At 50.2% G+C, this 13,216-nt stretch overlaps 1 protein-coding gene across 1 annotated transcript in view; it reads right to left on the bottom strand.

Annotated features, from left to right (window-relative positions):
- rnf128a (ring finger protein 128a) overlaps positions 1–12,784 on the bottom strand; it is a 19,716-nt gene extending 6,932 nt beyond the window's left edge. Inside the window, exons 1-2 of the mRNA XM_017687918.2 lie at positions 12,297–12,784; positions 1,682–1,926 (exon numbers count right to left, since the gene is read on the bottom strand). Coding sequence (XP_017543407.1) covers positions 1,682–1,926; positions 12,297–12,714 — 663 coding nt within the window. The 5' untranslated portion in view covers positions 12,715–12,784. The remainder of the gene's footprint in view (positions 1–1,681; positions 1,927–12,296) is intronic.
- Between the last annotated feature and the right edge of the window lie 432 nt (positions 12,785–13,216).

Below are 13,216 nucleotides of genomic sequence, written 5' to 3'. Positions count from 1 at the left end.
ACGTTTAAACACACAGTTCGTTTTCTCGGTCACGACAGCAGTCGGACCCCTTTCGACACTCTTTGCTCTGTTCCTTTTTCTCGGGTTCTCCTGTCCTGGTTCAGTCCAGCCTTTACTGCCCCATTTGAGTATCGACCTTCGCCTGTTGCTGTATCACGATCCTGCGTTTGAACTTCTCACACAATTTAAACAGCCGGCTCTGCAGAGCCTGACACACACCGGCCGAGTCGGATATTATTATTAATAGCGTTCGGGATTCATTTACTGATTGTTATTAAACTCATTAAATAATTTAATCCTTGAGCCAGACTGACAACCCTGTTTCTCCAAACGCACACACACACTTTAATATTTTAAAGGGAAACTTTGCACTTAAACTCTTGTTACACACACACTGCTGGAGATCAGATTCTAACCTGCTCACACACACTGCTGCAATGTGTGTGTTTGTGTGTGAGTGTGTGAGAGAGAGAGAGAGAGAGAGAGAGAGAGAGAGAGAGAGAGAGAGAGAGAGAGAGAAAAAGCATCATCAGTTTAACACATTTCAGTTTTGTTTCGTTTTCATTGGTTAGATTTCTTATAACCACATCCCTACAGCCACAAAACCACATCCCTACAGCCACAAAACCACATCCCTACAGCCACAAAACCACATCCCTACAGCCACAAAACCACATCCCTACAGCCACAAAACCACATCCCTACAGCCACAAAACCACATCCCTACAGCCAGAAAACCACATCCCTACAGCCACAAAACCACATCCCTACAGCCACAAAACCACATCCCTACAGCCACAAAACCACATCCCTACAGCCACAAAACCACATCCCTACAGCCACAAAACCACATCCCTACAGCCACAAAACCACATCCCTACAGCCACAAAACCACATCACTACAGCCACAAAACCACATCCCTACAGCCACAAAACCACATCCCTACAGCCACAAAACCACATCACTACAGCCACAAAACCACATCCCTACAGCCACAAAACCACATCCCTACAGCCACAAAACCACATCCCTACAGCCAGAAAACCACAAAACCACATCCCTACAGCCAGAAAACCACATCCCTACAGCCACAAAACCACAACCACACAGTGTGGTATATAACTACAGACATATAACAGTGGTGGTTGGTTAGTCTATTGGTTAACACTTTTGCCTTCTACGCGGTAGACGGGGGTTCAATCCCCCACCACGGCAAGCCCCCTACACTAAACCAATAAGGGTCCTTGGGCAAGACTCCTAACACCACCTTGGCCTCCCTGTGTAAAATGATCAAATTGTAAGTCGCTCTGGATTAGAGCGTCAGCCAAATGCCATGAATGTAAATGTAAACCACTTGACCACAGCCACATATAACGCATATAACCACAAGATCGTTCAGAGTCTCGTCTCAGGACCCTTACTGGTGTAGGTGGGGTGCTTGGGTGGTCAGCACCACACATTACATAACTTTTACTGTCAGTTACTGTCACTAAACACAGATTTCCTGCAAAAAATGTGCAAAAATAAACAAACTAACTAACTAAATAAATGGAGAGCTATTGACGTCGCTCGCGAGTGGACAGTCCACTGTCTGCACTGCTTTAAAACTGACAAATTTTGAAGACACAGTCAGACTGAGCCACAGCGCTGGACGGATCACAAGACGTTCTCTCTGTGTACCTGTTTGCGGTTCTGCAGTCTGGCTCTGTAGAGTCTCCGAGCGGTGTAGTAGATGAAGTATGCGACGGTTGCCGTGGTGATGATGATGAAGGAGACGGAGATGAGGAAGATGGAGTAGTGACTCATCAGTGGCTCGAACACCCGCCCTACCTCTATCTCCATGGTAACAGGCACGCCCATATGCAGCAGCTCAGCCAGCGTGGTCCCGCCCACATTACCCATCATCACTGCCACGATAGTGGTACCTGCAAACACACACAGAGCTGAAAGCTTTAGTTTAGGAAGGTAACCATGGTTGATGTAGTGTAGCGGGTATATAGCGGGTGGTGTAGTGTAGCGGGTATACAGCGGGTGGTGTAGTGTAGCGGGTATACAGCGGGTGGTGTAGTGTAGCGGGTATACAGCGGTTGGTGTAGTGTAGCGGGTATACAGCGGGTGGTGTAGTGTAGCGGGTATACAGCGGGTGGTGTAGTGTAGCGGGTATACAGCGGGTGGTGTAGTGTAGCGGGTATACAGCGGGTGGTGTAGTGTAGCGGGTATACAGCGGTTGGTGTAGTGTAGGGGGCATACAGCGGTTGGTGTAGTGTAGCGGGTATACAGCGGGTGGTGTAGTGTAGCGGGTATACAGCGGGTGGTGTAGTGTAGCGGGTATACAGCGGTTGGTGTAGTGTAGCGGGTATACAGCGGGTGGTGTAGTGTAGCGGGTATACAGCGGGTGGTGTAGTGTAGCGGGTATACAGCGGGTGGTGTAGTGTAGCGGGTATACAGCGGGTGGTGTAGGCAAACATTCCAAACCAGATGTGGAGGGTTGCTGGGTCATCCTCTGAATTACGAGCTCGTTAACCAGTCAAAATACAGGGTGTCCCAAAAAAATGACATAATTTGGTAAAATCCAATGACACCTATAACAGCCAATTCTCCCTCAAACGACCTCAAACCTTAAAACACGTACAAACTAACCAAGTTAAGTGTTTGTTTTTTATTGGCGTTCACTAGAAATGAAAAGGCACTGTGTGCTAGAATATTCTCAAACACAGTCCAGCACCAACTGGAAAACCGACGGCTACAGACGTGCTACAGCGTGTTGGGCAGGAGCTGGACTACCGACGTGACGTGTCGCATCACATATTGAACATTTGTGAAGCCGTGAAATCAGTGAAATCTACATCCCTCTGAATTTCTTCTGCCAATTCTGAGAAATAAATCTCCTCAACTTGAAGCCTGGAGGACCTGTAGTTACTCAGATATTCACATCTCAAACGAGGTCGATATTTGTGGGACACCCTGTATAGCGGCGTCTGTGGAGACGACGACACGGGAAACACTGTGATTAAAGGCAGATGCTCTTTTATTGAACAGGCAGCAATGGAGAACCACCGCTTGGCAGGTCACCTGTAACCACACACTCTGGCCCAATCCCGTTCCTTATTTTTACCCCTACCCCTTGTTTTTGAGCGTGACTTTGCCCCTTGGAACGGCGTTAGACGTAACCGCTTTACCACTTAAGGTGGAACAGGACATTTAGCCAACACGCTCCTGAGACATCAGCACTACTGGTGTTTATGAAGAAAAGGACCATCACACACTGAAAAACCATTAAACTAAGACGACACCATGCGGCTTTAACAGAGAAGGTCCTTGCATTTGTGGGTCTGTTTGGTCTCCTGCTGGTTTTTCTTATTCTCGTAACGCTTTGTTAAGTCTGAAAAACCTCCTTTCTGAGGGTCATGCAGCCCCTCAGAGCCCCCACAGAGGCCGCTGCTGTGCGCGCGGTGTTGTGGTGAGGTCAGTTCAGAGGTCAGAGCAGCTGCACTCGTGTTTCAGATCTTTAGTGACCTTGTGATTCAGAGAACGCGGCTGCGTTTGGCTCATTTTTGTTTGAAAAGCACGGCAGCAGCGATTTTCAGAACCAGTGCTCGTTTTTCCCTAGAGAGAAAACCAGGAATGTGTTTCTGCCTCTGCAGTGGTCAGTAAAGTCAGCGTGACTGCAGGTCAGCTGTGTTTTAGCACTGCTAAGCCAGCTGGTCAGTGCTGTGTGGCAGGGGTAGGTTTCATTAGCGTCAGTGGATCATTAGCATGCCTGTCTTGGTTTCTCCTCCGTGCTGAAGACCCACTTTCACAGCGTGGAATAAGTGAAGGACTGCAGCTCGGAGCAAAATCAGCCGCCTGGACGCGTAAAACGAGACGAGGCTTGTTCACAAAACCGCGAGGAGAATGTCTCACTGCAGACACACGACAGGAAACAGGGCGTCTCTCACACTGAAGAGCACAACACGGCGTTAACGGCAGCAGCTCTAATAAACAATAATAATAATAATAAAACTAATACTAATAATAAGCGGAGACGCTGTAGGCACACCGGTCAGAGGGAGGTCGGGGGGCTGAACAGGGGCGGCGTGTGTCTGAAGGGTGGAGTCGACCTGGTTTGCAGGCAGACGCCCTGATGACGCTCTGCAGGAGCTCAGGCCTGAACTGGTTCCGCAGCGTGCCTCAGCAGTGAATCCAGCTTCCAGTATCATCATCATCATCATCACCCACCCACCACAGCAGAGTGATCGGGGTGTGGTGGCCTGGGGTGGTTTGAGAGGCCCAACTAGTGCAGCTGGACAGTGCTGCAAAAACATTACATCACCAAACTTTCTAACATTCTCATGATGCACCATGTGCATCAAGATATTATCACGATTAAGACTGAAACAACAACAACAACAACAACAACAGTAATAATAATAATAATAATAATAATAATAACAGTAATAATAATAATAATAATAGTAATAATAATAGTAGTAGTAATAATAATAATAATAATAATAATAATAACAGTAATAATAATAATAATAATAACAACAGCAATAATAATAATAATAACAGTAATAATAATAAAAGTAGTAATAATAATAAAAGTAGTAATAATAATAATAACAGTAATAATAATAATAATAATAATAACAGTAATAATAACAATAACAATAATAATAACAATAATAATAATAATAATAATAATAATAATAATAATAATAACAGTAATAATAATAATAACAGTAATAATAATAATAATAATAACAGTAATAATAATAACACTAACTACCGGGTTTTTGTTGGGTGTTTTGTAAACTGCACTATAACCAGTCAAACAGGCCTCGCTGGGAGAAGCTCTTCCTGGGATGGAGTTTTCTCCACTGCGCAGCTCGGGGACTCAGCTCCCCTGTCTCTGAGCACTGAGTCCCCCTGGGCGGTGGTGTCGGGGGGCAGCGAGGTCAGGGGGAACCGTGGTGTCGAGGGTGGGGGGGGATTTCCGAGTGAAGCTGTATGTCTGAGCGACCGACTGACGTCAGTTCAGCCTTCAGAGGGTTCGACACACACGGCCATCACAAACACCAGCAGACGCTCAGGAGACAAACAACCTGCTCCGGCCGCCTCTCCATTCTCTCTGTCTCTCTCTCTCCATTCTCTTTCTCTCCATTCTCTCTGTCTCTCTCCATTCTCTTTCTCTCCATTCTCTCTGTCTCTCTCTCTCCATTCTCTTTCTCTCCATTCTCTCTGTCTCTGTCTCTCTCTCTCCATTCTCTTTCTCTCTATTCTCTCTGTCTCTCCATTCTCTTTCTCTCTATTCTCTCTGTCTCTCTCTCCATTCTCTTTCTCTCTATTCTCTCTGTCTCTCTCTCCATTCTCTTTCTCTCTGTCTCTCTCTCTCCATTGTCTTTCTCTCTATTCTCTGTCTCTCTCTCTCCATTGTCTTTCTCTCTATTCTCTCTCTCTCTCTCTCTCTCTCCATTCTCTTTCTCTCTATCTCTCTCTCCATTCTCTTTCTCTCTATTCTCTCTGTCTCTCTCTCTCTCTCCATTCTCTTTCTCTCTATTCTCTCTGTCTCTCTCTCTCTCTCTCCATTCTCTTTCTCTCTATTCTCTCTGTCTCTCTCTCTCCATTCTCTTTCTCTCTATTCTCTCTGTCTCTCTCTCCATTCTCTTTCTCTCTATTCTCTCTGTCTCTCTCTCCATTCTCTTTCTCTCTATTCTCTCTGTCTCTCTCCATTCTCTTTCTCTCTATTCTCTGTCTCTCTCCATTCTCTTTCTCTCTATTCTCTGTCTCTCTCTCTCTCTCCATTCTCTTTCTCTCTATTCTCTGTCTCTCTCTCCATTGTCTTTCTCTCTATTCTCTCTCTCTCTCTCCATTCTTTCTCTCTATTCTCTCTGTCTCTCTCTCTCCATTCTCTTTCTCTCCATTCTCTCTGTCTCTCTCTCTCCATTGTCTTTCTCTCTATTCTCTCTCTCTCTCTCCATTGTCTTTCTCTCTATTCTCTCTGTCTCTCTCTCTCCATTCTCTTTCTCTCCATTCTCTCTGTCTCTCTCTCTCCATTGTCTTTCTCTCTATTCTCTGTCTCTCTCTCTCCATTGTCTTTCTCTCTATTCTCTCTCTCTCTCTCTCTCCATTCTCTTTCTCTCTATTCTCTCTGTCTCTCTCTCTCTCTCCATTCTTTCTCTCTATCTCTCTCTCCATTCTCTTTCTCTCTATTCTCTCTCTCTCTCCATTCTCTTTCTCTCTATTTTCTCTCCATTCTCTTTCTCTCTATTCTCTCTGTCTCTCTCTCTCTCCATTCTCTTTCTCTCTATTCTCTCTGTCTCTCTCTCCATTCTCTTTCTCTCTATTCTCTCTGTCTCTCTCTCCATTCTCTTTCTCTCTATTCTCTCTGTCTCTCTCTCTCTCCATTCTCTTTCTCTATATTCTCTCTCTCCATTCTCTCTGTCTCTCTCTCTCTCTCTCCATTCTTTCTCTCTATCTCTCTCTCCATTCTCTTTCTCTCTATTCTCTCTGTCTCTCTCTCTCTCCATTCTCTTTCTCTCTATTCTCTCTCCATTCTCTTTCTCTCTATTCTCTCTGTCTCTCTCTCTCTCCATTCTCTTTCTCTCTATTCTCTCTGTCTCTCTCTCCATTCTCTTTCTCTCTATTCTCTCTGTCTCTCTCTCCATTCTCTTTCTCTCTATTCTCTCTGTCTCTCTCTCTCTCCATTCTCTTTCTCTCTATTCTCTCTGTCTCTCTCTCTCTCCATTCTCTCTGTCTCTCTCTCTCTCCATTCTTTCTCTCTATTCTCTCTGTCTCTCTCTCTCCATTCTCTCTGTCTCTCTCTCCATTCTCTTTCTCTCTATTCTCTCTGTCTCTCTCTCCATTCTCTTTCTGTCTATTCTCTCTGTCTCTCTCTCCATTCTCTTTCTCTCTGTCTCTCTCTCCATTCTCTTTCTCTCTATTCTCTGTCTCTCTCTCCATTGTCTTTCTCTCTATTCTCTCTCTCTCTCCATTCTTTCTCTCTATTCTCTGTCTCTCTCTCTCTCCATTGTCTTTCTCTCTATTCTCTCTCTCTCTCTCCATTCTTTCTCTCTATTCTCTCTGTCTCTCTCTCTCTCCATTCTCTCTGTCTCTCTCTCCATTCTCTTTCTCTCTATTCTCTCTGTCTCTCTCTCCATTCTCTTTCTCTCTATTCTCTCTGTCTCTCTCTCCGTTCTCTCTGTCTCTCTCTCTCCATTCTCTTTCTCTCTATTCTCTCTGTCTCTCTCTCCGTTCTCTCTGTCTCTCTCTCTCCATTCTTTCTCTCTATTCTCTCTGTCTCTCTCTCTCTCCATTCTCTCTGTCTCTCTCTCCATTCTCTTTCTCTCTATTCTCTCTCTCTCTCTCTCTCTCCATTCTTTCTCTCTATTCTCTCTGTCTCTCTCTCTCTCTCCATTCTTTCTCTCTATCTCTCTCTCTATTCTCTTTCTCTCTATTCTCTCTGTCTCTCTCTCTATTCTCTTTCTCTCTATTCTCTCTGTCTCTCTCTCCATTCTCTCTGTCTCTCTCTCTCTATTCTCTGTCTCTCTCTCTCCATTGTCTTTCTCTCTATTCTCTCTCTCTCTCTCCATTCTCTTTCTTTCTATTCTCTCTCCATTCTCTTTCTCTCTATTCTCTCTGTCTCTCTCCATTCTCTTTCTCTCTATTCTCTCTGTCTCTCTCTCTCCATTCTCTTTCTCTCTATTCTCTCTGTCTCTCTCTCCATTCTCTTTCTCTCTATTCTCTCTGTCTCTCTCTCCGTTCTCTCTGTCTCTCTCTCTCCATTCTCTTTCTCTCTATTCTCTGTCTCTCTCTCTCCATTGTCTTTCTCTCTATTCTCTCTCTCTCTCTCTCTCCATTGTCTTTCTCTCTATTCTCTCTCTCTCTCTCTCTCTCCATTCTCTTTCTCTCTATTCTCTCTGTCTCTCTCCATTCTCTTTCTCTCTACTCTCTCTCTCTCTCCCCATTCTCTTTCTCTCTATTCTCTCTGTCTCTCTCTCTCCATTCTCTTTCTCTCTATTCTCTCTGTCTCTCTCTCCATTCTCTTTCTCTCTATTCTCTCTGTCTCTCTCTCTCCATTCTCTTTCTCTCTATTCTCTGTCTCTCTCTCTCCATTGTCTTTCTCTCTATTCTCTCTCTCTCTCTCCATTCTCTTTCTCTCTATTCTCTCTGTCTCTCTCTCCATTCTCTTTCTCTCTACTCTCTCTCTCTCTCTCTCTCTCTCCATTCTCTTTCTCTCTATTCTCTCAGTGTCTCTCTGAAGTCGTCCTGAACTCTGGAACGTTGAACTCTTTCAGTCTCTGATCAGATCAGGACTTTAACCCTGAGACTAATAAAACACTGAACAGGTCAGGCTTTGTTGTTCTCGTCCAGCTCAGCAGGAAAAACAGGCCTTACAGGTTCAGAGCTGAGCAGGAACGTTTCTGACCATAAACGCAGCAGGAGCCTCACACCGCTCACTCCGCTCGACTCACTCCGCTCAGCTCGGCTCACCTCACACCGCTCACTCCGCACCGCTCAGCTCGGCTCACCTCGCACCGCTCAGCTCGGCTCACCTCACACCGCTCACTCCGCACCGCTCAGCTCGGCTCACCTCGCACCGCTCAGCTCACCTCACACCGCTCACTCCGCACCGCTCAGCTCGGCTCACCTCGCACCGCTCAGCTCGGCTCACACCGCTCACTCCGCACCGCTCAGCTCGGCTCACCTCGCACCGCTCAGCTCGGCTCACCTCGCACCGCTCAGCTCGGCTCACCTCGCACCGCTCAGCTCGGCTCACCTCGCACCGCTCACTCCGCACCGCTCAGCTCGGCTCACCTCGCACCGCTCAGCTCGGCTCACCTCGCACCGCTCAGCTCGGCTCACCTCGCACCGCTCAGCTCGGCTCACCTCGCACCGCTCAGCTCGGCACCGCTCAGCTCGGCTCACTCCGCACCGCTCAGCTCGGCTCACTCCGCACCGCTCAGCTCGGCTCACCTCACACCGCTCACTCCGCACCGCTCAGCTCGGCTCACCTCGCACCGCTCACTCCGCACCGCTCAGCTCGGCTCACCTCGCACCGCTCACTCCGCACCGCTCAGCTCGGCTCACCTCGCACCGCTCACTCCGCACCGCTCAGCTCGGCTCACCTCGCACCGCTCACTCCGCACCGCTCAGCTCGGCTCACCTCGCACCGCTCACTCCGCACCGCTCAGCTCGGCTCACCTCGCACCGCTCAGCTCGGCTCACCTCGCACCGCTCAGCTCGGCTCACTCCGCACCGCTCAGCTCGGCTCACCTCGCACCGCTCAGCTCGGCTCACCTCACACCGCTCACTCCGCACCGCTCAGCTCGGCTCACCTCACACCGCTCACTCCGCACCGCTCAGCTCGGCTCACCTCACACCGCTCACTCCGCACCGCTCAGCTCGGCTCTCCTCACACCGCTCACTCCGCACTGCTCAGCTCGGCTCACCTCACACCGCTCACTCCGCACCGCTCAGCTCGGCTCGGCTCACCTCGCACCGCTCAGCTCGGCTCACCTCACACCGCTCACTCCGCACCGCTCAGCTCGGCTCACCTCGCACCGCTCAGCTCGGCTCACCTCGCACCGCTCAGCTCGGCTCACCTCGCACCGCTCAGCTCGGCTCACCTCGCACCGCTCAGCTCGGCTCACCTCGCACCGCTCAGCTCGCCTCACCTCACACCGCTCACTCCGCACCGCTCAGCTCGGCTCACTCCGCACCGCTCAGCTCGGCTCACTCCGCACCGCTCAGCTCGGCTCACCTCACACCGCTCACTCCGCACCGCTCAGCTCGGCTCACCTCACACCGCTCACTCCGCACCGCTCAGCTCGGCTCACCTCGCACCGCTCACTCCGCACCGCTCAGCTCGGCTCACCTCGCACCGCTCAGCTCGGCTCACTCCGCACCGCTCAGCTCGGCTCACTCCGCACCGCTCAGCTCGGCTCACTCCGCACCGCTCAGCTCGGCTCACCTCGCACCGCTCAGCTCGGCTCACCTCACACCGCTCACTCCGCACCGCTCAGCTCGGCTCACCTCACACCGCTCACTCCGCACCGCTCAGCTCGGCTCACCTCACACCGCTCACTCCGCACCGCTCAGCTCGGCTCTCCTCACACCGCTCACTCCGCACCGCTCAGCTCGGCTCACCTCACACCGCTCACTCCGCACCGCTCAGCTCGGCTCGGCTCACCTCGCACCGCTCAGCTCGGCTCACCTCACACCGCTCACTCCGCACCGCTCAGCTCGGCTCACCTCGCACCGCTCAGCTCGGCTCACCTCGCACCGCTCAGCTCGGCTCACCTCGCACCGCTCAGCTCGGCTCACCTCGCACCGCTCAGCTCGGCTCACTCCGCACCGCTCAGCTCGGCTCACCTCGCACCGCTCAGCTCGGCTCACCTCGCACCGCTCAGCTCGGCTCACTCCGCACTGCTCAGCTCGGCTCACCTCACACCGCTCACTCCGCACCGCTCAGCTCGGCTCGGCTCACCTCGCACCGCTCAGCTCGGCTCACCTCACACCGCTCAGCTCGGCTCACCTCGCACCGCTCAGCTCGGCTCACCTCACACCGCTCACTCCGCACCGCTCAGCTCGGCTCACCTCACACCGCTCACTCCGCACCGCTCAGCTCGGCTCACCTCGCACCGCTCAGCTCGGCTCACCTCACACCGCTCACCTCACACCGCTCACCTCGCACCGCTCAGCTCGGCTCACCTCACACCGCTCACCTCACTCATCCCAGTTCACTCCATTCAGCACAGCTCACACGGCTCACTCCACTCCACACGGCTCACTCCACTCCACTCGGCTCACACGGCTCACTCCACTCCACTCCACTCGGCTCACACGGCTCACTCCACTCCACTCGGCTCACACGGCTCACTCCACTCCACTCGGCTCACACGGCTCACTCCACTTCACTCGGCTCACACGGCTCACTCCACTCCACTCGGCTCACCCCACTCCACTCAGCTCACACGGCTCACTCCACTCCACTCGGCTCACTCCACTCCACTCAGCTCACACGGCTCACTCCACTCCACTCGGCTCACTCCACTCCACTCAGCTCACACGGCTCACTCCACTCCACTCGGCTCACACGGCTCACCCCACTCCACTCAGCTCACACGGCTCACTCCACTCCAATCGGCTCACACAGCTCACTCCACTCCACTCGGCTCACTCCACTCCACTCAGCTCACTCCACTCCACTCAGCTCAACATAGTAAAGCAAAAACCTGCTTTCATTCTCACTTAAACTCACATAACCTGTATGTTTACAAGACCAGCGAAGTGACAGAGTCTCAAACCCACCAATTAGCACCCTGCCAACCGCACACTGCTAACTGCACATTTAATTCCTCAGTCACCTCAAGCAGCGCCCGTTCCTGTTCAGCAGCTTCTTATCTGAATTCTCAGTTCCACCTTAAATGGTGCAACAGTTCCAGCAGCAGTTCCACCGTTTAAGGTGGAAATGAGAGTTCCAACAAACAGCTGGTGAATATAAACTCAGCTTCTTGTATCAGACCGAGCTGATCGGTCTGATCAGTAATTCCTGATGGACGTATTGATTGTGTGTCTGTGTGTTTCTGTGTGTTGCGTAGTTACCCGGATGCGCCGTGTGTAACATCTACAATCTTATTTATGGATGTAAAAAATCAACATGAAGGTGTAAATACTACTACTACTCATTATTATTATTATTATTATTATTGATGATGATGATGATTAAAGGGCGTAGTTACCCGGATGTGCCGTGTGTAATATCTATAATCTTATTTATGGATGTAAATAATCGACACGGTGTGAACACTACTACTACTCATTATTATTATTATTATTATTATTATTGATGATGATGATGATGATTAAAGGGCGTAGTTACCCGGATGTGCCGTGTGTAATATCTATAATCTTATTTATGGATGTAAATAATCGACACGGTGTGAACACTACTACTACTCATTATTATTATTATTATTATTATTATTGATGATGATTAAAGGGCGTAGTTACCCGGATGTGCCGTGTGTAATATCTATAATCTTATTTATGGATGTAAATAATCGACACGGTGTGAACACTACTACTACTCATTATTATTATTATTATTATTATTATTATTATTATTATTATTATTATTATTGATGATGATGATGATGATTAAAGGGCGTAGTTACCCGGATGTGCCGTGTGTAATATCTATAATCTTATTTATGGATGTAAATAATCGACACGGTGTGAACACTACTACTACTCATTATTATTATTATTATTATTGTTATTGATGATGATGATTAAAGGGCGTAGTTACCCGGATGCGCCATCTGTATGACGCTGTTCTCAGTGCCGTCCTCGTTGTAGATCAGCGCCACCGCGGCTCCTCGGTCCGCCGCGCGGTTGATCTTCTCGGTGAACGTGCAGCCGCTTCCTCGCTTCATCAGCGCGATCCAGCCGGTCTCCCTGCGCGCGCCACGGAAGCGCGTGTCCGGGCTGCAGGCGTGCACCGGCTCGGCCAGTAGCACGCGGGCCTTCAGCCCATAACGCGGGGACTCGCGCCCGAAGAGCCCCACCTCGCGCCGCCACGTAGTGAGGTTCCCGGGCAGCGCGCTCGCGCTGTGGTTCACTTGCACGTTCAGGTAAGCCGTGCAGAAGCTCGAGGCGCGCGCGCAGATCCACACCTGCGCCAGGCACGCGAAGGTCAGCCAACAACACCACCGCCGCGCGGACATGGCGCGAGCTCTTCTGTTTTTGTCTGTCTAAGCTCGAGACGCTGCCGCTGCTCACCTGAGCTTCCGCCGATCTGATTGGCCCTGCGCGCGCAGGTGAGCTCTGCTGTGTCGCGCGTGCGCTCTGGTTCGCTGCTTGAGCACGAGCGCTGCGATTGGACGACTGTCTTCCTCGAAACTTCGGTGGGCGGGGCTTTACGGTTGGGTAACAGGTCCCGCTCGCTGATTGGACAGCCGAGAAGTCGCTCAGGTTACCGTAGCAACCATAAAGCCCTCGCGGGTGGAAACGTCAACAGAGAGTTTGAGCTGCAAAACATTCCCAGTTGAACTTCAGTAAAAACCCGGTAAACACGACCAGAACCGCAGACAGAGACCCAGAGCAGCCCAGAACCCCAGAACCCCAGACCCGACCGGCTCCGGTTCTCTGGGTGCTTAGCAAGGTGGTTGGTATAGTGTAGCGGGTAACACCTCTGCTTTCTACGCTGTAGACTGGGGTTCAATCCCC

This window comes from Pygocentrus nattereri, chromosome 23, assembly GCF_015220715.1.
Source record: "Pygocentrus nattereri isolate fPygNat1 chromosome 23, fPygNat1.pri, whole genome shotgun sequence".
NCBI classification, from domain to species: domain Eukaryota; kingdom Metazoa; phylum Chordata; class Actinopteri; order Characiformes; family Serrasalmidae; genus Pygocentrus; species Pygocentrus nattereri.
Note: the sequence above shows the minus strand (reverse complement) of the source record. Positions and strands in the feature narration are given on the sequence as shown.